Source organism: Alligator mississippiensis, chromosome 6, assembly GCF_030867095.1.
Source record: "Alligator mississippiensis isolate rAllMis1 chromosome 6, rAllMis1, whole genome shotgun sequence".
Lineage (NCBI taxonomy): Eukaryota > Metazoa > Chordata > Crocodylia > Alligatoridae > Alligator > Alligator mississippiensis.
The window spans coordinates 549,346-575,457 of NC_081829.1; the positions used below are offsets into that span (position 1 = coordinate 549,346).

Below are 26,112 nucleotides of genomic sequence, written 5' to 3' on the forward strand. Positions count from 1 at the left end.
GACAATGGCAGAGGACAGCTTTAATTCAGCAAGATCACAGGGGCTGTTGAGACAGGAGTGCCTCCGAGCTTGCTCTTTGGACGGTCGCCCGTTCCTCGCCTGCGGGCCTGGCTGGCCCAGAGCGTTTAACATTGCAGACCAAATACTTCGCGGAGCTGCTCGAGTACGAATAAGAATAAAAGCTTATGCCTCTCAGTGTGAATAAAAAAGAGCTGAAGCAATGCCTCTTAGTATGAACAAGGTGCCCAGCGATTCGCCAGCACTCCTTCACCTTTCCTAGGCCCAGTAACCTTCAGAGAGGGAAAGCGGTGCCGGGGAAAAGTCAGAAGCACATTTTGGGTGTCAATTAGCTAAGAGCTGCACCTGCCTTTTTCTCCCAGGTATGCAGAAAGGTCCTTGGAGCTGAGCTGAGGTGTCACCAGGGGTGGGAGCACGGGTGCGCCTTGCTCTGTGCGGTGCGGTGGGCTTTGGGATTGCCGGTGCCACGCTCGCAGGGAGCCAGGCCTTGCCTACCGAACACCCCCTTTCACTCTCACTGCACTGGTCCACGTGCCACGCAGCGTGGGTGCCACGCTTGGGCCAAACTCATCCCTACTACAAGATCGTTTCAGGCTGGACATAAGGAAGAATTTCTTTACTGTCCGAGCCCCCAAGGTCTGGAACAGCCTGCCACCAGAGGTGGTTCAAGCGCCTTCATTGAACACCTTCAAGAGCAAACTGGATGCTTATCTTGCTGGGATCCTTTGCCCCCAGCTGACTTCCTGCCCTTTGGGCAGGGGGCTGGACTCGATGATCTTCCGAGGTCCCTTCCAGCCCGAATGTCTGTGAATCTATGAAATCCCGGGGCAGAAATTGGTGATTGAGGGTAACAAATTTCCCCCTTCCTGTGAGCGAAATCTGTTGTCGGATGAATTATTCATGCGCGGCGTGCCTGGCAGCCGGGGGCGGCGGGGTCGCAGGCAGCAGAAGGTGATTTGTTGAATGACAAGGTTAATGGCTCTCCCACGTTGCTGGTGATTAGCGATTGATGGCGACAAGCCTTCGCAGCACGAACGCCGACACAGGTTTGGGAGGCAGGGTCAGACGTGTCCCTGGCCTGACCCGAGCAGTCACCTCTTCCTTGATACTCGGCGCACATGAGACTTTAATTACCAAACAGGCTGCTTACATCTCAGCGTTTTGTAGCAGGAGCCGGCAGACGCATCCGTGGCTTCTCCCTGTTGCCGCCTGGGTTTAATTTTTTGACATATTCTCTGCATTTTGCTCTGAGTTCAGGAAAGAAAAGCAAAACCCAGTCCTCTTGTGAAATGCTCTTCTGGGAAGGAGTTGCAAAGGCAATGACTTCCAGGTGCCGGTCAAGAACAGACATGAGGGAGACCCTTACATTAATTAATATGGGGCAAAACTGGACGTAAATCCCAGCATCTAGACACCGAAAACATTTGGGGATCTTCAGTTCAGGCCAGGGGATGAGAGGCTGAATTTTGCCCCCAGAAAGCCAGGATGGGGGAAATGTTCAGAGTGACACAGGAGCCTAAATCCCCATGTAGCCCTCGCGTCTCTGAGCACATCAGCCCCGGGTGCACAAGGGAGCGAGGGGCCGAGCTCTCAGTGCAATCGCGGGGATGAGGCCTGGGAGGCTACGGCCAAGAGACGTCCAACATTGGGTTCATCCCTAGGAATCAAAGCAACCGTTAAAAAGCAGGACGCCCGCCCCTGTGTCTCTTATGTGCATGTAGCCCGGTGCCGGCCACCAGGATGGTGCTTGTCGCTGGCAGGGCTCTTCTCCGAGCAGTGCCCTCGCAAGAAGCCTCTGCGTCCCGCGGCCTGGACTTTCACCGGTGCCAAGTCTGGTCTGACTGGCGCGGGCGGGTGCTTGGCGCGTGGCTGCACGAGGCTCTGCACGCCGCAAGCCCGGCTGGGACGGGGACCAGAAGTGAGTGCACGTGCACAGAATGCCTGGGACAGCCGGTTCGGATCTCACCTGGGGTCTCTGGAGCGGTGTTTGAGCCTCCCATGCTCTCCCCTGCCTCCGGGAGCAGGGTTTCCATTAGCACGTCCCCTGCAAAGGGTCCACGTGCGGGTCGGAGAGCAGGATACGCTCCCACCCCTCGAATCCGCGCAACGCTGAACTCCCTGCTACAGCAGAGCCGTAAAGACTCGGTGCTAAGAAACATTGCCCTTTTGAGTCCGTTAAGGTTTTATTGAGCTAATAAGATTTTTAATTGCATTTTGACTTGCACCAACGAGAGAACGAAGGATGTATACAAAGATTTTCTACGTCTTGGAGCCTCCGGGAGTCTTCCTAATGGCAAGCACAGCCCCAGCCAGGGTGGTAGGTGCCTGCCCGGGGAGACGCTCTCCATGCAACCGCTCTGCAAAGTGCCGGGGCACCATCCCCTCCCGCGCACGGGGCTCCTGGAGGGAGGGCGCGGGCCTTAGGCCACGCATGCCACGTGCTCAGTTTGGCTCTTCCTCTCTCATCAAACATGGGCAAATGGGACCCTTTTCTTGAACTTCAGCGAGGTTGGGACCAGGCCTTCAATCCTGGTTCTCCATATTTTACTCAGAACATAACTCCCATTGAAGAATCAAAAGGAGCGGTCCGGGGGGGGCTGACTGCCAACTTTTGGGGCACAAGTCGCACATTTTCCCGTGCCTTCTAGGACCCCCCCCAAAACGGTCCATTCCTTAAAAAAGGGAGCATAATAGAGCTGCAGCGCAATAAGAGTTATTTGGCAAATGGCATGCGTGTTATTGCATGGAAAATCTCCAAAGCAAAATGTCCTGATTTTCTTTTTTCTGACGGTCACTTCAACAAACCCTGAAAAAACCAAAATGTGGATTTCAGTTTTCCTTCCTCATTTCCTCCCTCTCTTTTTGCAGCACTGGAAAGGGGAATTGGGGGCTTTGCAAAAACTCCCCTCTGCAAAATGGGAATATTCACATCTTTCTTCCCAGTGGGGGCTGGCGAGGCTCAACGAGCAGAGGTCTGTGACGCTCGCTCCAAATTTCTAGTCTGGATCCGGGGAACGGCTGTAGCAGCTGGGTGCAGAAGGCGTCATAGAGCAGAAAGGCTTTCAACAAACTTCCAGCCATTGGGACCAAGGTGGTTCGTGTTGCTGGAGATGGTCCCTGGGCTGGCTGTCAGCACCCAGCTTCAGCTGGCCAGGGCTCCCCGGTACATCGGTGTCCTGCAACAAGCATCTCCCTTCCCCGTCACGTATTGCGCGAATGGCAAGTGCATCGGCCAGGACACGGCCCCGGTGCTCAGCTCACCAAATCCGGCTAGCGGGAGGGCGCAGGGCACCCCAGGGGCGTATGCAGCCTGGCCTTGCTCCCCTGCCTGGCTCTGCTTGGCAAGGAGCCTGGACGCGCGCGGTCTCCTGCTGCGTCTCTCTCCGAGAGCTGTGCTAAATTAGGCTCAATTTATCAGTCAAAACATTTCTGTTCTTGTAAAGCTCACACAAAGCCATCCAAGCTGCCTCCACGCAAGCAGAGAGCGAGCGGCGAGCACGGCGCTCGGTTCAGCAGCGACGCGCTGCTCTGGGGTCTCGTGGAAAGGCTCCCAACTCGGGGTGCAGAATAACTGACTGGAGCGACCCGCGGAGCCGCGCCAGCCCGAAAGGCCCCCGATTCAGGGTGCTTGCAAGAGGGAAGCTCCCCAGCCTGGCTAGCAGGAGGGTTTGCATGGGCCCTGCTCCCGGGGCTGTTTGGGAGCGTAGCCGAAAGGCTGTCTTTGTTTCCCTGGGAAACGCAGCAGGGAGCAGAGCAACCCCGAGGCTGCTCTAACCATCCCCTAACCAGACGGGTGGCACAGCACAGCCTAAAGTATTTCCCTTCATCTATCATCACCCCCGGCCCAAACGCAGGGCAAGAGGCACCGAGTGCCAGGTCTCGGCGTCGCTCGCTCGCTCTCACGCACGCACGCACGCACGCGGTTGTGTGGCTTGGCCTGCCGTCCTCTCCCCACCTGTTCGGTAGCAATCTGCGGCTCTCCTTGTCTCCCCCATTGCGGCGCCCGCCCGCCCACCTGCCCGCCGCTCACTTGCTCGCTCGCTCGCACGCACGAGGAGAAACCTCCTGGTTTCCATGGAGCCCGCTGCTCCCTCCGTCGGGGCGGTGGGGGGACCTTTGTGAGAGATAATATTGGGTCGGTGCCGGGTGATTGCCTGGCTTTGTTCGGGGATGTCTGGATGCTTATCTGGGCGGATGAGGGGAAGCGCTCCTTCCTGATGCGGCTCCCGTGTCAGCCGGGAGAAGCAGCCTTAAACAAAGAGGGCCACCATGTCTGTGTTTTCTAGAAATGTGTTTTTTTTTATTTAAAATTTAAAACCATATTACCTCATACAGCAAACTGTGCACTTTTGATATATCACAGTGTCTTAAAAAGGAAAATAATCAGAATTTTTTTTCTGCCTCTCTTTTTTTTGTTTTTGTTTTTTTGGAAATTGTATTTACATCCGCCTCGAATGATCCGCAAGTAACACAGTTACTATGAAACCAAAATCGTTACAAAATGTTTACAAAAAAACTATATTCATAGAAATTCTGCATGTCCACAAAGGAAAATCCCCTGAATGTCACGGAGACTGGTTTTGCTGTTGTTGTTTTGTTTTTTATTTTCTTGAGAAATGTCAAAGGAAGGGCTAGGCGACGGAGGGCATCGCCAGCAGCGCGCGGGGATCCGGCCCGTCCCGGCAGCTCGCTCGCCGCGGCCCGGCGGGCGCTTCCCAGGGCAGGGGAGCTGCGGGGACGTTCAACGACTCGGTCTCGCACAGCAGGTCGGCACGTCGCGCGGGGCTGCTGCCTTTGCAAGGACACCGGTGCTGCGGGACCGTCGCCGGGCCTGTCACGCGGCAGCCAGGCGGTGCAGGACGCCTGGCTCCGGGTTGACGTCTGCCCCAAGAGACACCGTGGGGCTCAGTCCTGGCCGACTCTCCTGCCACAATCACTTACCGGAGGACTCGACTCAGTTGCGCACCTTGGAAAGACGAATACCTTGGATCACAACCTCCCCCTCCTTGTATATCCAGTCTGCTTTCCTGGAGCCTAGGCTCAGGGTATACCCCGCTCTCACCCAAAACACAAGCCCACCCTTGTGTTACTTCGTTGGTGTAAATAGAGGTCAAAAAGGAAAGAGCAAATACAGTAAGAGATAGCAACTGTGAACTGAGACAGCAGCATTTTTAGCAAAGTAGAAGCCCAAATTTGCTAAACTTAGAAGCCAAAAGCCGCTTTCCCCCCTCCAGAATTTGCAGAGGTGCATTTTAAACATGGTGGAGGCCTATCCGTGGTCTTCAAACAGCAAGATCCTGTGTCGCAACATGGCTTGCAAAGCGGCTTTCCTTTGGATTGACATTTCTACATATCCCAAAGATGCCTGTGAAATCTCTGCTGAGCTCTCAGTTCACAGCCGCTCATCCCCAGTTAGACACTGGTGTGTCCAATTGTGCAGGCAACCTGGTGTGAACAGCGGATGCACGCCGAGCGTTTGTGCAGCCTATTGGGCTGGCTTCTGATCCCAGTTACGGCCGTGCAAAGGCAGAGTAACTTGAAAGCGATTTCAGCAGGGCTGCTGCAGCACGAAGGAGGCTGGACGCTGCATTACCGATCCCTAAACTCTGCCGGAAACGGACCAGCCTAACGCAGAACATCAACCTGCTGCCATCCCCTGAAGTCGGTGGAGCAACATCAGCTTACGCCGAGCATGTGGGCAGGGACGTGCCTCGCTCGGGAAGGCAGGGGATCTCATCCGTGACACGGGGAGGCAGCCGGGACAGTCCAAGGACGCTGCAGTTGCAAGCTGCCCCGTGCAGTGAGCAGAGCAGGGCTGGACGGCGGGCTGGGGCAAGGGAGCCCGCCGCGGTCCCCACCCGGGAGCATTTGGAGCAGCAGAGAAGAGGATGTGATCTCTGCCCTGGCTGCTGTTGCAAGCGGGTTTCCAGGCGGCAGGGGATGCGACGGCACTCTGATAATCTGCATTTCATTTATCAGAGCAGACGTGTGTCTGCAGCATACGCTGGTAACAACCGTGCACTCTGCTCCTTGTCTTCCTCTCCCTGCCGTGACTGCCAGAAGCCGGCCTCAGGCTTGGGTGGGGATGAGGATGTGATCCAGGGGAATCCTCCTCCCTCGTTAGGCCCAGGACAGCACCCGTCCTCTCTGCTGTCAGTGCAGATGGAGGTCTGCCCTCTGTTACCTGTGCCAGGGAGGTCCCCCTCCATCCAGCACCTGTCTCGTGCCAGGTTCATCCAGGTGACAGCAAGTGCTTCCCGGGCACTCGCCCATCTCAGCCCCGGATATTCCTGCCTGCACCCTTCTGCTGTCCGCCCCGCCAGAGCAGCGTGCTGCCCGGGTCTGCTGCGTGTGCAACACGCCGACAGGGCTGCTTAGCCGTGGTCCTGTTTGCTTTGGTCTCTCATGCACGGTCCGACCTAGGTTTGGCTTTTGGATATTTCCTCTGCTTTCCCACGTGTTATTTTCAGCTGCGCGGCGCATTTGCTTGCTGCTGTGTCGCGCGTTTTAATGAACGGGATTTTTAATGTAATGCCATCGGTTGGAGGTGTGTAATAGGTGACTATTTCATGGCCAATTTACTGCAGTTGTCGAGTTAGGAGAGAAAAGGTTAATCTGCAGGGATTTCTCTTGCTGGCAACAACCGCTGGGGACTCCAGATGGTCACCTGCAAATCTGGACCAGCGGAGAGTGAAACTGCGCCCGCCTCTTGTGGTGATCAATAAATAGCGGTTGTTACATTTATTCATTTATTTTTAAACATATTCTGAGTACAAGGGAAGCTGCTTTGTCCAGTGCTTTGTTACCTCTCTGCAGCTCTGAGCATTTAAAGAGAGAAGTGGGTACCCAGAAGATTTCGGGCTTTGCTTTTAACTTCCCCTTGGATTTTGAAACCGACTGTTTCCTGCAGCTTGGACAGCCCCGAGCAAATGTAAGAAATGCGTGTCAGGGCAGCGGGGCCGTTTGCTCAGAGGTGCAGAGGGAAGTAGCTAGCTTGGGGAAAGGGAGGTGTGTTTTCCTGGCCACCTTCTGCTCTCGATATAGCTCTTCCTTTCCATCGTTTCAGCGAGAGAGACGATGTTGCCGCTGGGATGCAAGCTCTGCGCATGAAACCCAGAATCCGAAGTCAGCCGCTTCTTTGAAAGACGAACAGGAGTTGTCTAAACTCAGCTGGAGCGAGGCTGGAAATGCGAACGCGCGTTCGGGCCGACGGTGGCAAACTAGAAGGGCTGCCGCGTCCTCGCCTGCCGCCGGGACGGCAGCTGTCGTCTGCCAGGCTGCACTAGAGCCGCGCGTGGCTTTGGGGTGGGCTTGTCTTCTCCACGCGGGCCCAGGGCCCAGGCTCCACGGACGCCTCCGTCCATCCCGCCGGGCGGGCGGGAGCGGGATTTCGGAAACTGCCACCTTTCTTATGAGCAGCCGGCTGAGAGGAGCCTGCCACCTTTCCCCTCTCATTTCTAATGGCTTCTACAAAAAAGAAAAGTATGAAAATCACAGTAAATTTTCTGTGTGTGTTTTACCTGGGGGGAAGACAATACAGATTAGCATCTTTCCTTCCAGGCTCCTGTGTTACCGCTTTTTTTTACCTTCGTTTCCTTGCAGGGAAAATGCAACCCAAGCCAAAGAAACTTAGTTTTCCAGGGCAAAACAGCAGCGCTGCTCCTCGGAGCACGTTTGCTGCTTCTGAGCCCAATCTAATCACAGCTTTGGAAGCTAAAAAAAGTAAAAAAGGGGAAAAATCCAGGAGAGGGAAAACTATTAAGTGTCTTAAACCAGCTACAAGCAGCTCCATTCCTCTGGGCTCGGGCAAGCTCTCTACAAAGTGTTTTTGGATTCGAGGACAGCAAATTGGGTCGGTTTGGCAGCCAGCTTCTGCTGCGTCAGGAAGCCCTGGCTCGGTTGCGAGCGGCCAGGCGAAGCCCACGGCTGTAGAGACGGCGCGCGCCCGGCGCGGCCCCTCGGCCCTCGCAGCGGGAGCGACGCGGCTCTCGAGGGCCGGGGGCTGGTCTGGAGCCAGGCTGGAAGGTGCGGGCGGCCGTGGGTCCCTGCGGCAGATGGCTATCCCGGCACGTTACCCACGTGGGACGACATCTTCCCCTGCTCTGGCATTTGGGTTTGCACCCTAACCTAGTTCAAGGAAAGCTGACGGTGCTTTTGGCACTCTTCCCCGCAGCCTGGCAGGAAAGTCTCTCTGTCGCCTGTCTCTGCTTGCGGAAATGGCCCAGGAGAAGGAAATGCAACAGTGACCTGCCCAAATCGGAGACGTACCTCCCAAAGAGCAGACAGGGCTCTGGCAACGGGACTGAACTCGCGTGGGGGCACAGCGGGGCGGGCGCCGGAAAACGGGGTGCGCTCCCGGGACGGTGTTTTAACCTTTCTTCCCTCCACCCACGACCCGAGGGGCAACGCCGCGTGCGGGGCAGGGGCAAGCGGCACGGCCTGCTTGTGTAGAAACTGGGACGTCCCAGGAATATCCCAAACGAGACGCTCGTTTTATACTGAACCAACCGCTCCTCCCCTGCTGCCACCGCCGCCTGATGTGAACGCCAACGCAAAATGGCCAATTATTCACCGCGGTCCGGTTTGTTGGTGCAAGTGACACTGGCTTCCTGGAGACAGCTCTCGCACTTCCCTTCTTGTTCACGTGGGAGTGAGCGTGCAGGCTCACCAGCACCGTGCGCTCCTTTGCGGCAGACGGGGAGCTGCGCGTGGCCCCAGCGGGGAAGGGGCCGCAGCCCGCCGTGGGCAGCGTGCGAAGACCGGGCACCCGGGAGCGTGTCGCTTCCCAGTGGGCGCAGCTCCCCACGTCCCTTCCCCTGGGGCTGCGGATCCAGATCTCGGCCCCTTGTTATCCCTGACATATCTCAAGACCCCTTTGGCCTTCTCCCGGCACGCGCGCGTGGCCTTCCTGCAACTGGCCACGCACAGCCAGCGCAGCGCTGAGGTAAGGGGTCACGGCGAGCAGCGCTGAGAGAAGGGGGCGGCTTTGACCGCCGTTTCTTCTTCTTTTCCTCTTCCTGGACATGCCGTGTGCTGTGTCTGCTTGGAACGGGTGCTCCCGCGGACGGTCCGTCGTTCCACGCCGGCACGAACAAAAACGGGTCTTTTTTATTGCCATGCTAAAGGAAGCCTTGGGTTTGTGGGAGGGGGGTCCTCGTTATCCACTGCGGGTCTGTTTGGCTTGATTCCCGCTTGCCTTCGTGTGTGCAAACATCAGGGTTTGGTCTCCATGAGGCATGTAGGGCCAAAGCCTTTTCTAAGAAAAGAAAACGAAGCCAAACCCCAAACTCCCCCCAAGCAAAACCAGAGCCCCCCAACACCCCCGCTCCGGTTACAGCCCATGCGTTGCAGTTCCCGTCCCTAGTCCGGTGAGGATGGAGTTGTGTCTTAAAGGCCTTGTTCTTGAAACTGAACCAAACCAGGCGTGTTGTGAATGTACTTGTATCCCTTCTCCCCTCGTCGAGGGGGCGTCCCGTCCCGGCTCCCCGAGCCCTACGGGAACACAGGCGTCAAACCGGTGTTGCACGCCAGGTTGTCCTTGCCCGGTAGCCGCCGGTCGTTGAACGTGTGCATGTTGATCACCGCGTCGGTCTTCACCATGACGGGGGGCTGGGGTTTGTGTTTGACCCTCCGCTGGCAGGTGAGCGAGAGCCGGATCTCGTCCGCCATGGCGCTGCAGAAGGAGCGCTGCGGGCAAAGCAGAAGTACTCTCAGCAACGCGTTCGGGGACACGGGGCCGCGGGCTTGGGGCACCGCTCCTGCCAGGGGCATGCACGAAGGCTCAGTCCATCGGGCTCAAGCGAGCCGTTTGCCGGCTCTCCCTGCACACGGGGGCATTTTGCTGCCTGGCTGGAGCTATAGGATCATAGACAGCGGCGCCAGGGATACCCCCTGGGGCAGGAGCGTGCCTACAGCCCGCCGAGCCCTGGCCTTTGGGACTAATGTGTGCCTGGCTAGCGGCTGGTTTGCTGGTGGGTTTGCTCCTTGTCCGCCTGCCCCAGTTTCTGAGGGTGCAAGTCTGATCAATAGGCACACGCGCTACGTTGCAACCCCGCCAGGCACTTCGAAGAGGCCAAGCAGGCCCCGGGGTGGAAGACCCTGCTCTGCCATGGGCTGAGTTCCCTGCATGGCCTGCAAGGCTGCCTGCTTTCAGGGGAGCAGCATTGCCCCTCGGCAGCTACAACCTGCACACCCCTCCTGGAGGCAAAGCCCTGCGAGACTCGGGGTGTCAAGACATCCAGGTCCCATGGACTAGAGAGAGCAGCACCGTGCTCTCCCCTGGGCCCGGCCCCAGCCCCCGTGGACCCACCGCGGATCAGCCAGCACCTTTGCCCCGGGGTAGAGAGACCACGAAAAGCAATACCTGCTCACGCTCTGCCGTTTTGCGCAGCTTGTAGAGAAACTCGACCATGGCCACGAAGACGGAGAGCACCAGGCCGGCCGCGAGGACGATGAAAATCCCCCCGATGTTGTGTATCCCCAGGGCGCTGGCCTCCTTGTTCTCCTCCTCCGGGCAGCCGTTCCCTCGCCACCACTTCTCTTTCAAGATGTGCAGCTTGTCTTCCTCCTGGAGCTGCAGGATGGCGATGGTGATCTTGTCCCGGTACGGCGAACCTGCAGAAGAACGGGGGAACGGAGCGCACAAGTAGGACGGACGGGACTCGGCCGCTGCAGAGAGCGTGTGTCCTCGCAGCAGGGCCGGTCACGCTCCCATTCACCAGGCAGACACCGCGGGCTTTGCTGCACGGAAACACCCGCCTGGGAACCAGGAGCTGCATCCCATCTGTTGCCTGCATGCTAAGTAGCTCCGCTCCCAGGCTGTGTATACAAATGGCACATTGTCACTCACCCATGGGAGTTCCTATGCCGTAGCCCTTGGAATCAATTAGCCCGCCAATCTGGGTCAGGTTGCAATTCCTTTGTGTGATATATTCAATCGTGGTTGACTCCATTAGCAGGGCATAATCAGCCGTGAGGGTTCTCTGGATTCCTTCCTCATTATTTTTAACGAGGGCGGACGGCTTGCTGCTCATGAAAGCCCACATTTTTTCAAACGTGGAGATCTTGGATTTCTGGAACGACAGCAATGTGCACCCCAAGCCCCACCCGCCCCCCAAAAATGGATTAATCTTTGCTTGTCGGGAGACAGAAACATTCAAATCGTGACTGTTGTACCGGGAGATCCAGCCGCAGCAGAGAACAAAACCACGCGGGACTGCGCTCGGGAGCGACGGCCGCGGTCGGGGAGGGCCCGCTATCGGGGAGAGGACGGGGATGGGATTTAGAGACCGGGTCCCACGGCTGGTACAATCCTAACCGCTGCTGACAGCACTTTACACCTTTTAGTAGCATTTTTTCCAGTGGAGGAGCTCCAATTATTTTGTGCTCATCAGCAAGTGCTAGCCAGCACCACCTCCAATCCTCCCCCGCCCAACAGCAGCACGGGGGCACGAGGCGGTTCCTCGAGGCCTTAACTCCTCGGGTAATAAACCGCATGGACTGATGCGGCTCTCGGGACCCTCCTCGTGCCCGGCGCTGCACGTACGCGGCACACGAGGACTTCCAGCTCACTACAAATACATGTCACAGCAATGCATCCGGCTTCATCCGGCCTCGATGCCCTGCAGACGTTGCTCTTGTGACAGCCTATCGACATGTCTGTTAAAGCACTTGGTTTCCTGCCCGAATGCTGCTTATCTCTGAGCATTTCTACCCAATGAGAAGGAGAGGGGCTGTTTCTGCGAGCATGTTTCTCTTTCCTGCTTTCGTCCCTCATTATATTTCTGTCCATCACCAGGGAGCCTGTATCCCTTCTGAGATACGTATAACTGTCAGAAAAGCTTAACGCTGCTACACAAACAGATGTGCAGAAACATTAGTGAGGAATCTGCTATATTTTTCAACAGCTAAGAAGAAGAAAAAAGACGAATAAGGACGCTATTCCACTAACAGCAGACATCCTATGAGAAGAAGGACGGCGCGTTTTCCAGACTGTCATATTATATGAATTTTTATCTTCATTTGCTCATTCAAAAATCTGTTAGGATGGAAAGAAATGAAGTGTTTTCTTTGCGCTACGTTTTAAACGTGATGCTCAGCGGTTAAGTTCATCGCTTTGAGCTGTCTGTTATGCAGGCTGTAACCAAAGGCAGTGACAGCCGGTGCCTTCACGTGAGACGGGTGTGTGGAAGCGTGCGCAGGTGGGACCCTCAGACCCCCGTCTGGCTCCTGTGTGCAGAGGTGAGCGTGCAGGGCACGTTAGCAGCCGCTGGAGCAGCCCAGGTCTCAACCCCCCCTGCAGACCCCCGGGAAATACGCACTGGCTGTGTCCGAGCAGCTCCTACCACATGCAAGCGGGCGAGCCTGAAGCAATCCTGGGTGTGATGAGATGACACAGGTTGCAATCGCACCCTTCGTTTCACAGCCAGGCACGCTGCCGCAGCCACAAGTGTGTGTGCATGTCTAGAGCAGCCATTTCATTCATGATTGATGTGAGTGCACTCAGGGAAGTCCAAGTTCAGCCCTCCATATGGTTGGTGGATGCACTAATTAGCCCACTGCATCACGCAGCCACCTTGCCAAATGCTGCAGCAGAGCTGGTGATGGATGGGGAAGGGGAGTACCAACATGCTACGCGAGCGACGTGTGCCGGCTCTGCACGCTGCAATGTCTGGTACGGACGCTGTTGCTCGTCAAAACCTGGCCTACGAGCACCTGAAATGTGCATCCCGGCCGGCCTGAGGGCCAGCTTGGGAAAGCCAGTGTTTGGGGAAGGCTTTTGGCAGTGGCCCAGGGCTCTGGGGTGACTCGCTGGTGACACGTTGGTGCAAGGACGCAAATCTGTGCAGGGACGGACCTCCGACCGCGAGATCTGCAAGGCGTGTGCTTCTCTGCAGGAGCCAGGCAGCCCTCGTGGCAACAGCGGCAGCCGTGGTAGTGGCAGGGGGTGTTGCAGAGCGGGACCTAGGAGGATGACACCCCCGGGGTCGGTAGTGCAGGCTAGGCCAGGCTCCTACTCAGGGCTCAGCCCATAACACCAGCCTGTTGGTATGAGCGACAGGTCTCCTTCCTACCACGCCACTTGTCTGTTAGGATCACTGCACCGTGGAAAACGAGGGTTGGGCCACACCTGGCTCCAAGCAGCACCAGCCCAGCTGCTTCCTCCCGTGCTTGTATTGCTTCTTGCCAGAGGAAGAGGATGCAGGAAAGTTTGTGCCGGGAGGAGCAGACTTCAGGCAGCCTCTGCCACACACGATGGAGTAGACGGGCAAATGTGTGCACTGTGTCCTTTGCACAAACACCCGGAGGCTTGTGCCAAACCTTCAGCCCGGGGTCTGGGCCGAAGCTGGGCCAGCACAGGAGCTGGGGCAAGACTGCACGGCCCTCTCACCCCTCTGCGTGTGATGCGGTCTGGTCAGAGTGTGCATCGCACGAGGAGGCAGGGCGTGACGCCAGCCCCCCGCTCCGTTCAGGCTGCTTCCCCTGCACGCTCAGCCCGGGGGAGATCCTGCCGCGGCCAACAGAAATCCTCTTGGCCCCGGGGCCCAGGAAGCCACCGCGGGATGGGCAGTTTTACCCCAGCTGCTGTACTGGCCCAGGGCGTTGAACTCGATGTGTTTTGCCTATTGAACCTGAAAGAGCAGCAGCAAATTCAGCCCTCGGAGGATTATTAAATATCTGCACATTACAATGCGTAATTGAAATGAATAACACTCTCGCCTCGCTGATAAAGACTTGTTTAACATTTATACAGCTCGCAGCAAAGACCTCGGAGTTCACGAGCACTCCCCCCCTCGCTCCCTCCGCATCGAATGCTGCTTGGATGTTGACACAGAGCTCCTTAACGGCGCCCGCGTCCTCCCAGTTTGAAGCACGCAGCAAAGTACACTGGCAAAAAATCAATACGCTGCATTTAGTGAAGCTAATAGGACTTGCATGAGGCATTGTAGCTCTTCAAGCAACTTAAATTACATGCGACAGGCTGCCCTGCTACAGAAAAACCATTTTTCTCCTCTCTCTCCTTAAATCGCTCCCCTTGACTGACTGGAAGAACTTAATTGCATTCTGAAATGACGGGATAATGCTGGGTTTCTTCCCCTAGCTGCTGCTCTACTGCTTCGTGCCCCTCTCAGGAGCCCACTTGGAGGAGGGGGAAAGGGCAAGGCGATGACCTCTTGTCTCCCCGCTCCGGTCTGCAGCATGAAGCATGAGCCGGGGTCAATGGCAAGCACGTCCTTGTCGTTACGGCGCGCCTTGATGAGTGCACTTGGTTTTGCAAGAGCTCCTTACAGTGGCTCGCTCAGGCCTAACGAACCAACAGAAGCAAGACCCAGGGACCCCGCACGGAGCCACTCGGAAGAGCACGTGTGGGAGCAGCCCCTCACAGCTGCAGCGTCCAACTCGTCGGCACACTCCACATCTGTCCCTCCTGCTCTCTTCACCGCCACGACTTCAGCCACAACGCCTCTAGAGCCATGGCTCTCAACCGGGGCGCTGCGCGATCCTTTTGGGGGTGCCGTGGGGAGCCGCACAGCATCGGCACTGCCAGCTGTGCAAACACCCACACGTGATGCACGAGATCACGATTGCAAACAGGAATCCACAGAGCCAAAACCCTCCTGACGTGTTGGGCTCTGAGCTCTTTGCAAGAGAAGAAGTACTGCACGGCTTTCCGCGATCAGGAAAGGAGTGAAAGCCACGGCTGGCATTTTCCGAAGGGCGCCTTGACTCTAACGATGTTGAGAGCTACTGGACTGCCTTCACCAGGATAAAATGTGTGTTCTTATCTTGTGGTAACGAAGATGAGCAAACTACCACGGGGAAAAATCCTAGCGAAGATAAAGCACTTGGACTGTGGGGAGCTCGGCTTCCCTTGACCCTGATAACTTGTGCCCAAGTGGATCTGCTCGAGTGTTTCCAACAACCACCTGCCTCGTGTCCCCTGGGGTTTTATCTTGTGTTACCTACCCCAGCATCACAGCGCGTGTGTGCTAGGAGCACACTTCTTTTTCTAGTGAAGAAGCACCCGTTGCAACTCTGAGCGTCATAGCAAGGGGTAGTGGGAAAAATAAAGACCCAGTTAAAAAATGACTATTGTCAATGTGAAAAGCTCTTCCATACATTATTAACAGTAAACCCAGAACATAATACAGAATATATCAGATCTGGTATAAGGTCTTGAGCACTTGTATGAGTTTCCTTTTGTTCTAAGTAGTAATCAATATTGCTATCGTCGCCTAACTGCTGGCGGTTGTCTGACTGCAAATCTGAGCAAGGAGAGAGGTGGTGGGGAAGTAAGCGCGTGGGTCTATAAGAGGTCGGGGCGGTGTCCCTTACCCCTTCCCAAGGGGCAAGCAGCAGACAAAGGCAGCTAAGCAGTGCCCAGGGAGGTCTGAGACATAGCCTTTATTATTTCTTCTGTATGGCAGGAATTCCCTATCCTAGAAGGTGACTTCTTGGAGCAGCCTGAGTGAACAGGGCACTCCCCCGCCTTGCAGGGCTGGAGGAATGGAAAAAGTTCAAGATAAAACTGTCACAAGCTCATACTCTTAATCCTCCTCCTCCCCAGCCCCTGAAAGCCTCCGGTCACACTTCAAAGAAGAGCCTCTCTAATGAGGGTGAGATTGCAATTGCATAGGAAGCAAATCCCTTTTACGTTATTGTATCATCCCAGACAGTACATTCATGGGAATCAAAGGCTTCCTGAATGCACACAGCAATGACTTGGTTATTAAATAGATGGTCACTAAAGAACACCATTAATTGGGCCTGCTTTGGAGTTAATCAGCTGCCCCATCACCTATTGATCTTAACAGCTAAGTAATTATTTTTAAGTTTGATTGGAATTCATCAGCCAGCCTGGAAAACAAACCGAAGCCTTGCTGAGCCACGGTTGGATGCTAACGCCTCTTTGAGGAGGGAGGCAGCTGCTGTTCAGCGCGCGCAGGCTGTTTTGGGCAAATGAGTGAACAAAGCGCCCCTGCAGCCGTGCTGCCCTGCCCTGCCCTGGGAGGGAGCTCAGGCCCCCAGAGAGGAGTCGCTGCACTGCTGCAAGGGGTCAATGAAGGGAAACCGCCTGGTTGCTCCCCGGCATGACGATGTGGAGTCTGGTCCCCGGCGGAGGAGCATTCGCGTGGTCCAGCATCCCGGCTCGCGTGGGGAGGACAGAGGCTACCTCTGAGATGCAGGGCCTGCGGTGCACCAGCTCAGGTGCTGACCCCGCGGACGCGCCATCAATGAACCCAGGCTGCGACTGCTCGCCCGTTTACACCGAGCTCTCTGCTGACATCAGCAGCATTGCTCCTCCTCTGACATCACCGCCGCTGACATCAGAGCCCAGCCCGGTGCCGCCGGCGTCTCCGCCACGCCCCAAGTCCACGGCTTTTATGACAACGCTGAACAACAGCCCCACGCGACGGAGCAAACACAGCAGACGTGCGGACACCTCTACATCCTTTCCTTCTAGGCACAGCTCAGGACCTGCCTCTGATAGCCAGGGTTTCAAGACCAGTCACCCAAATAAATTAATGGAATAGTTTAGAGGAGCCAATGCGAGGCAACTTGCCAAGACACACTTGCTTTTTTATCAGTGGAATTGGCAAGAAAGTTACTTTCAGGGTTGCGGTTTTCAATTCCAACCCGTACAAAGAATGAAATTGATTTTCCCCAACTGAAGATACTTAATCTTGAGGATTTTACATTTCTTTACAAGCAAATATATATCTATACAAGCAAGCAAAGCAAAAAAAACACAGGCTATATATATATATATATATATATATATATATATATATATATATATGTTTAACATTTATAATTGAACATTTCTCTGTGTGTGTATTAATTATAAATGTTAAACATATATATATATATATATATATATATATATATATTGCTTGTATTTTTTTTGCTTTGCTTTGCTTGCATATAATATAATATAATATAATATAATATAATATAATATATTTGCTTGTATATTTTTTTTTGCTTGCTTATATATATAAAATACTCTAGCAGGCACACGAAAACCGGCATTTCTGTTCAGTGCGAGATGGCATCCTTCTCACCACACAACACAGGCCTTCTGTTCGTAATGCAAACTAGATACTGTTCCTAAATTAATTGCTCCCTCATATTCTTGGCACCCTCATCTTTCAGCTTATCTGATCCGCATGCCCAGGCAATGAATCGCTTCTCAAAAGTGCTTTCCACGCGGCTGAAACCCCCCGGTGAAGTCAGCAAAACGCTCCCCGTGCTTCAGCCCAGCAGCCGACCTGCCTCGCGGCTGCAGATGTAGCGCAATGCCCAGAAATAGCCTCTGCATAACCAAGTCCAAGGCCTGGGCCTGATTCATAGGCACGTGCTGAGCTGAGCCAAAGGGCATCTTTCCAGCGGGCTTTGGACAAAACCCTGGGACAGCCGATGCCGCGGGGCACAGACGGGGCCCTCCTCCGGCTTGCTGTGGCCCTTCTTGGGGAGGAGGGCAGGGATTTCTAGCCTCGCTCCTTCTCTTCCCTCCGGCTCTGCTCGCAGCTGATCCTGTCCCGACCTCCTCGGCCACGGCTCCGCGATGCTGCTCAAAGCGATGCGCCGTGTCCGAAAGGGCGAGTTGCAGGGAGTGGAGGCATCGGGCATGCAGCTCCGCAGCGGGCAAAGGGAGCTTCCAGAGCCGGGGAGGGCTGAGCTCCTGGCCCCGGGGATCAGGCATGGGCCCTTCGTCCTGAAATGAGGAAGGTGGCCGCTCTGGTCTCCTTCTAGGTGGCCCTGGTCGGTACGAACCCAACCCGCAGCAGCGGATGCCCTTAGCAGGGATGGCGCCTGCGTCCTCTCTCTGGTCCAGGATGCGCCTGACTGCCCACGCACTTTGTTACCTACGTCTCAAGAAGAGCTGCCGTAAAGCTGCTCGCTTTGCAGGGCAACCCCCTCCCAATGCAGGACGAAGACACGCCGGACCTGATCGTCGCCTGCACCGAGGCGGTTGGGAAGTGCTGGTCGCGTTGGCTCGGGACCCGGGCCGGGCTGGGCGGGAGGGTCATCACGAAGGAAACTCAACGGCATTTCCATGCATGTGAAAACCAGGCGGGGTGTCCTGCTCATCCCACTGCTTGGGGAAGCGGTAGGACAATTTCCCCCATGGGGAATTCACCTCTTAACAGTAATCAGGACAAAATAAAGTATGCTGCGAAGTCTCGGTACGCTCTGCCAGGTAGTTGTGGGCTGCCCAGAGAACGAGCCTGACGGACAGGGAAAAGGAGCTAAAGGCACGTGTCCTCGTTGATAAAAATCAGCTAAGAGTTTTCCTGTATTTCCACACAGAAGTCCTATCAGGCTAATTAACCCCAGTAGAGTCGATTTCTGCCTCGCGGCTGCGTACGAAGGTAACGTGGCCGGGGGCCGTGCCAGTGCCGATGCGGCATGCACTGGCTCCGCTGCAGAAGGAAACCGGACCTCTAGCCGCAGGAGTTTGGTCTTCGAGGCCCTAGTTGCAGAATTAAATCAACAGCAGCAAAAATTGCATTTCTTTAGCAGCCCGTGTGCGCAGCCTCCCAAAACGAGCCCGGGCCTCTGGACGGCAGAGCCGTGCTCCACCAATGTCACCGCCAAGAGCAGGCTACGGGGCTGCTCCGTTCGCTCTTGTTATTAAAATTCAGAACAGCAGCTGCCTTTAACGAGTCTTGGCTATTAAACTGCTGACGGTCTAATCTGGACGCTGTTACTCGGTGCCCAATCAACTCATTACGGTATTCCAGGCACAGGCGGGTTCAGAGACATGAACTACCTTTGTCACGTTTAGGTCCACGGATTTTCTCGTGAATTAAAACAATGCGAGGGGGAAAGGGGCGTTAGTGAGAGCCGGGGCGGTGAGGCAGCCCCTTCCCGGCTTCCCCGGCCTGGAGACCGCCGTCCCTCCCGCGCGCTGGTCTCTCTGCGCTAGCAGAGACTTCGACTCCTCTGCCTCGCACGGGAGCTGACACCGAAGAAGGGTGGACGTTGTAAAACAGCAAAGCGTTCGTTGGGCACGGAGATCGTGCCCCGCCAGGGTGGACCTGCACGAGGAGCCAGTGCAAACCTTGTTATTTACTGCCTGGTTAAGTCCGCGGCCGGGCTGCACTAGGACGTCAGGCCGTGCACGCCGTACCGGGGTGGGTGAAGAGAGGAGAGGGTGTCCCGCAGGACTTGAGAGGATCTGGTTCACTTTGGGCAAGTCACTTCATCTTCGATGAATACCCCATGTGAAAATGGGGATAGCCCTTCCCGCCTGAGAAGGTGCCGGGAGGTTAATGTTCATTCGCGACGGCAAGGTGCTCAGATGCTGGTGTCGGATGCGTGCCCTCGGTCGCGGAGCGGTCCTGGGCTGTCCCAACCCGTCGTGCTCGGCGCGGACGCAGCGAAGCCGCTGGTTTGGCACCGAACCCGCCAGCCGGATTGAGATTCCTACCGGCAGCACGGGCTACAAGCCTGCGTCTCCCATCTCCAGCCTCTCCCTCGGCCGAGTCTACTTAAAATTCATCCTCACAACTTAATAACAATAATAAAAAAACCAACCCGAAACTCATGTTTGCAAAGGACCCTATTCCCCCAGATAATTTCCCCCCTTTCCCTTGCCTTTCTTCTCTCTCTCCATAACACATTCTTTTACAACCCAGCTGTGGTTTCAAAGGCCTTCTTAAATCTCTCAATTAATTTTCATCTTCTAAGCAGTTGTAAAATGTGAGAGCTCTTTACATGTTCTCCACGGTGTCGGACGACTTCTGAAATACATTTCCCTTTAATCTGAAGGAATTAATGTAATTTCCTTCTCGGGGTGGGCTGCAGCGTATTGGTGGCGCTGCGCTGCCTGCGCGTTTGCAGGCGTGGTCGCAAAAACCATCTTAACACAGAATCGGAAAGGAAATCGCTGAGAGACGAAGCGGATCCGGTTCCCCTCCCCTGGCTCGTCGGGGGTCTGCTTCTCCCTTCCCTCCCTTCGACACGCGTCCTTTCCTCCAAGGCACTTAGCGTCTGATTAATTATTAACGCCAGGTGGACGCGGTACTCCCCGAATCCCGCTAGCTCTTGTTCTAGATTTCCTGAGTGACGGTGTCTCTTGGGTTACCGATTCTTCAATACACTTCCTATTCGAGGACACAATTCCTGACTGCTTCCATCTCGTTGGTCTGCGAGGCAGCGTGATGGAGATCGTGGAAAGCCCTGAGGTTGGTGGCGAAGCAGAGTGAAGTCCCTCCGAGGCTTTCTCGCACGTGCGGCGAGCTCTCAGCCTCCGGCTCCTGTCCGGGGGGCTGCCAGGTCGACCAGAAACGAGCGGATGGCTGCCCTCGATGGACTGCCCTCGCCCTGTGCCTCCTGAGATCGGTGTTGGGCAGGGGACGCGAGCCGAGCCGGCAGGCCCGGCGTGCCCGGTTTGGAGATGGGAGTTTAAAGGGGGGCGGTTTTGAGAAAGGGCTGACCGTCCTTCTGGGAATCCCTCCCTTTTCAGACCTCATTCGCCGGCCACGCTCGGGGATGCCGGTCGGTACCCAGGGACGAGCGGACGGCTTGGCACGATACAGTGCCGGCTTCCCGAAATGGGGGTGAGGGCAACGCCGTACTTCTCAGGACATTACTCTGTTCACCTGTTTTCTGGAGATCGAGGTAGAACGGTCCTGGAAATGTTCTGGTTTCGTGCGAGTCCTAACCGCACCTGTGCTGCGCAGCTGACCTGTTATTAGAGGCAGACGACAAGCCATCTGCCCTGCTCTATTTAGGGATGGGAGAAGGGTGCCGCTATTACAAGAACTTCGTAGCAAGGGAATAGTCAGGCACTACACAAGCTTGGCATTTAAGAGGCCCAAGGCAGACCTTAAGGGCCTTTTACTTACTAGTAGTCCATAATTCCTGGTAATGATCTCTCTAGAGGATCAAACTTTTGCAACATAGTGGTAAGTGAATAATTGATGCAACGAAGTTCACCTCTTTGTGTTTGAAAATGGACAGCTCTTCTCTTGAATGTAGTTTTCTACTTATCCTCGTGATGTATGAAAGACGTAGATCTATTAGTGGGTGCTCGAGAGGCCCAGGCAACAATTAACCGTTGCGCTAGCCTGCTCGGTTACAAACAAAGCACCGCTCATTGCAAATTAGGTTGGTAAATGCCACAGTGCTCCTAAGGAAGGACAAAGACAAAGAACTAAAAATCTGTTCTGTGCATTAGGGAGCCACGAGCAAGCCTCGGCCTCAGATAGGTTTGCTGCTCGGTGTTTTTTTATGCTCTTGGAGCAGGGGTGGTTGGGCATACCAGACATCTGATGTGCCTCTGACCCCCGATTCAATACGTGCCCCTTGCTGCCTGGCAGGCTTGCAGAAAATTGCAATCAGAGAGCTTTTGTACTAATAACACTTGATTACATCAGTGTTTCCATGAAGACTGAAGAGGCTTAAAAATATTGGTGGAAAGTATGTACAGCATTTGTCTAGATCTAGTTGTTCTTTCCCTGCACTTCTCCCTTTCTCTTTCTGTTTGATTCTGAATTCACTTGGAAGCCAATCATTTTATCTTCAAGGGCTCCAGAGAGTCATTACCGAGAAGCAGCCGAGGGATCAGGGAAGAGATGCAGGTCAGGAAGATGCTGGAGGAAATAAGACTTTCTGGAGGACTAGTGTGTGTGCATTTGTATAACAAGACAGAAGCTCTGCTTTGATGTGGGAATGCATCTTCCATCTTGGGTCATCTGAACCAGTGTGGAGTGGAGTTCCCTGTTTCAGAAGCCATAATATCAGTGCAATTCAGCCTTAAGAGACATACCTATTAGCATCTGGGAGGCGGAGGTTTTGGGTGCTCCATAGTCGGAGTGATTTAGTGGGACAGACAAGGCCTAGCAAAGATGCAAGTGTGCCAGTCCCCGAGGACGAGAGCCACCCAGCTGGCCTGCCTGGTCTCACTCGCATCGGGCTAGGACAGTGGTGCTCTGCCAGGGTGCCAAGCACCGTGTTCGCCCAATCTTAGGGCGTGCAAACCTGATTCACAAGACGAACCTGGAGATTTCACATAGGAATCAAGAGTGTTAAAACCATGCTGACCTGGTGTGGTCTTTCTGAGTTCTTTGCAACAGAAAAAAAACGCTCTATTATCTTTTTTGCAGTCAAAAAAAAGGGAGAGAAAAGGAAGAGTTGGCATTCTCCGCGGGTGCCCCGAGTCTAGCGACGGGCGCCTTGGTCTAAAAAGGCGGAGGACCGCTGCTCTGAGAGCACAACCCGGGCGCTGCTCACGTGGGCGTCTCCGCCAGGAGCGGCGAAGCATACGAGGGGCCTCACCTTGAAGAAGGTCATCGTAGCTCCATCCTTCACAGCGCCGTACTCGATCTTCGTCTGCTTTGCCAGGTCGTCGGCAGAGTCGATGGGAGACTCCATCCTCTCCACGGTCAGGAAGGCGGCCAGGTTGGCCGTGTAGGAAGAGATGATGATGAGCGTGAAGAACCACCAGATACCGCCGATGATCCGCGTGGACAGCGCTTTGGGCATCAGCTCAGACCCTGGGGGGACGAGCAGAGCAGCGTGAAAAAGAAAAGAAAAGGAAAGGAAAAACCCCAGGGAGACAGCGGGGCAAGAAACCAATATATGTATTTCAAGCACCAGGCCGCATTGCCAGGCTGTAACAGCCGTGCACCTCTTCACGCACCTTACCCGCGTGCAAGGAAATCGGGGGCCTTTTGGGGGTTTTTTCCTTCAGCATTTCCAAAAATTCTTCTCTCTTTCTTGCTGACCTTGGGCACAATTCACAGGAAACCTTCAAACCAAAGTAATTAACTCGGCTGCTTTTATGAGATTTAAATAGCAAGCCATTGGTGAACTTTTATGAGTGTTTTGTTCTGCCGTTTAAAAAGTGCTTTGCTTTTATACGGATTACTTTTCAAAGGACTCACTCCAGGGAGAGTGTTCAAATACACAAGGCTTTTTAAAAAAAAAATAAAAAATAAAATCAAACAGTGAAAGAGGGAAATGATTATGGTCCGATACTTTGAACAGCAGCTGGAGGTGGGACTGGAGGAGTTGTTATAGCATGAAAGGGGTAACAGGTCTGGAACGACTTTTATTGAGCAGACAGGAAGGATTAAATGGGCTGTGCTATTTTTGCAATCACCTGAGATACTTGTTAAAGATGGGGAAGATGACTGGGTTTGAAGCTATTGCAGCCAGAGGACATTTCTGACCTAGAATCTGCAAGGGAAGATGGGTCGTACGAGGCAATTTTAAGCCACGTGGCATTAAAACAGAGCACAAAACATAGTGAAACCCCGCTCTGGGTGCAAGGTGGTCCCGATTCACCTTTCAACAGGAACGTATTCCTCCCTCGCTGCCTGCTGCTGAGCCGGCGACGGTGCGACGCTAGCACGGCTTTGCTCTCCTGGCATCTCAGACGTAGAGGTGAGCTAGGGGCAACGCGGCTGTTCCCGCGGGATCCGGGACTCATCCTGCTAACCCACCCTCTTTGATCCCAACATTGCGATGCGGGCGTCCCTGCTCCAGGGAAAAGAGTTATAACGCGCTGCAATATCGCCAGCAAGAGAGTCCAGAAGAGCATTTTTTGTAGGAGCCGCTAGGCCAACGGCCTGGGTACCACTGACGTCCAAAAGACCGGCCTGACCAGGGGTAACGCGCTTCACACCTTTCATTTATTTCTGCTCCTGAATCGGCCTCACCTGGGTCGTCATTTTCCTAAATTTTCTTCCTCGCCAAACAAACCCGTGCAATTGGGACAGCAAATCGTGCCCGATTTCATCCTTGGGATTGCATCGGTCTGGGACAGGACAGGGCATCCCCAGCCTCTGGCTGAACAACTACATGTTTCTGATGTGATGTAGATGGTCACGGCCATGAGGGCAACGGCAGGTCTTTTCATCGGCTCTGCTGGGCTTTGCGCCAGGCCCTCGATGAGCTGAGTTTCACCGCAGCGTTAAGTCTTGCTACAACAGAGCCTGCAGGGTTTGTAAGCCTAAGTCGTGCTAAAAGGCCTCATTCAAAACCCTGCGTGTTTTCCAGGCAGAACCTGGGCTCTCATCTGGGCTCGTTGCACCCGACGCGGCTCAGCGAGGGACAAACGGGTCGGACCGGGCGAGCAGAGGAGACGTGAGGTCCTCTTCTCAGGAGCGCAGTGGGATGGGGAAGGGGCTCCCGGTCCTTGCAGGCCCCGTGAGGAGCCGCGCGCCCTTGCTCTAAACGTGATCGTGCACGGCGGGTTCAGAGACGCGGCACAGCCCGCAGTGCCCTCCTGCACGGCACCCTCCTGGGACCGAGCCCTGTTTTCCCCCAAGCTTAAAATTGCTCCATTTTGGGTCAAGGTGGGTTAGTGCCTTGAAAACGAATCCAACCCAGCTGGCCCCTTTGGCCTGAAAACCAGCTGCTGATCTTTTTCCTGGCGTGAACCGCTCTGGGAGCTCAGTTTCAGCAACGGGAAGGGATTTCCTCGCCATTTTTTAGCACATCTCCTTTTGGGTCTCCGACATGGTCCATCCCAGGCCAAGGCTGAGGCAGACTCAGACACCTGGTTTGCTCACTCTGAAAGTTTGTTTTTGAAATCTAGAAGAGACCATCAAGAAAATTGTCTTTCTCCTCTGCTCCCCTCCTAAATCCATCCATCCATGTATGCGCCCATCCGTCCTTTCTACGTGGAAGGCCCCCGCCATCATAATACACAGACAGTGGCTATCAAAGGGCTGTTCAGGAAAGTTCCTCGCAGTGCTTTTGTCAAGGGGTATTTTGAGGGGCTTTCTCAAGAGCAGGCCCCAGAAAGGTGGTGGGACTAGGCAGGGCACATGCGGGGGGCTGGAGGAAACTAGAGACCATTCGGGAGGCTCAAGTGAGAAGCATTTCCATTGCAAAGGATGGGCGGAGGCGTTTGGGAGTACTTGTCGTAGGACTTCATTTCATTGATCTCTGTGCCATCCATCGCATCGTCTCAGGGCTGCAACAGGAAGCCCCTGGAGCCCTCTGGGAATATATTGTGAATTACTGACACCAAGGGCCCTGGGATGTGTTTGTAGCAATGCAACTGCTGAATTCATTGGGCTTAAGCCCATGTGATAGTTTGATACTGTACTCAGCTGATCTCCAACAGAGAAGGCTTGTGGGGCTCGGAGCCAGTCCGGAAAAACTCGACACGAACTGCATTGCTTTGGGACCGGTACGCTGACTGTGCATCTGGGTACATGGAGGGCAATACTGTACCCTCTGCTTCATGTAAGAGCTGAGCTGACCAACAGACAGTAAATAGGGCAAAGCATCCGGGTCATACATGAATTGCTCAAATTACTTGAGAGAGAAAAACCCCAGGCACAGCTACGGCACTGAGTGCATTGAAGCTGCAGAGACTGTAATCTCGTGCGTCTTCCTCTCCATATTATTAGATGGGTTTTCCCCCGGGGCAGGCACACCGCACACCTTCACATGCAAACACATGTCCGAGGGGCTCTGAGAGACCAGGCAGACCTGCACCTGTGCGACTGCTGATGCTCGGGGAGGGGACGCGTGAGATGGAGGACGGTTTGCTGGGCTGCCCTGGCCCTGTGCCGAGCTTTGCGGGGTGGGAGGCTCTGCACCCCAATGAACACACAAAGGTGGGCGCTAGTCTTTGCCCAGAGCAAGCCAGGAGAGCTGAGGCCTGGCTGCAAGCTGGGACCCTGCAATTTAATAAGTTTGCTTAATGCTTTCTAGGCATTCAGATTTTCACCTCCCTCCCTAGAGCCTTTAATGCCTGCACATCCTTGGTACACGCTGGAAAACACGTCGCACCGGTTATCAGCAGCAGAAGCATTTCTCCATCCTGCCACCCTCCGGCAGGACACCCGGGGGTGATGCACAGGACCGGGTCCCCTCCCAGTGCTCCCCTGGCATGCAAAACCCCCTTCGCCCCTCCACCCGGGCAGCGTGGGCCTGGCAGGACCCACAGCACAGGGGCCTGCTTTGGACCTTGGAGGATGAGGCGGCACCGGCCGGGAAAGGGGTCTTCTAGAGCGAGGGCGATGGAGCAGGTGCAGCCACGTGGCCTTCAGACCCCAACCTTGCTGCGTGACCCCGGCCTGCCGTGCCCCGCGAGGTGAGGGCTTCATCCAGGGGCTCCTG

The 26,112-nt window shown here is 55.0% G+C and overlaps 1 protein-coding gene across 4 annotated transcripts in view; it reads right to left on the bottom strand.

Annotated features, from left to right (window-relative positions):
* Positions 1-4,294: 4,294 nt before the first annotated feature.
* GRIK3 (glutamate ionotropic receptor kainate type subunit 3) overlaps positions 4,295-26,112 on the bottom strand; it is a 161,607-nt gene continuing 139,789 nt past the window's right edge. For 2 of the 4 annotated variants that reach the window (XM_019489926.2, XM_059729451.1), the window contains exons 13-16: positions 22,309-22,526; positions 10,868-11,090; positions 10,382-10,632; positions 7,392-9,705 (exon numbers count right to left, since the gene is read on the bottom strand). In XM_019489926.2, coding sequence (XP_019345471.1) covers positions 9,511-9,705; positions 10,382-10,632; positions 10,868-11,090; positions 22,309-22,526 — 887 coding nt within the window. In that variant the 3' untranslated portion in view covers positions 7,392-9,510. Of the gene's footprint in view, positions 9,706-10,381; positions 10,633-10,867; positions 11,091-22,308; positions 22,527-26,112 lie in introns of all 4 variants that reach the window. The other 2 variants (XR_009462897.1, XM_059729452.1) reach the window with 2 other exon arrangements.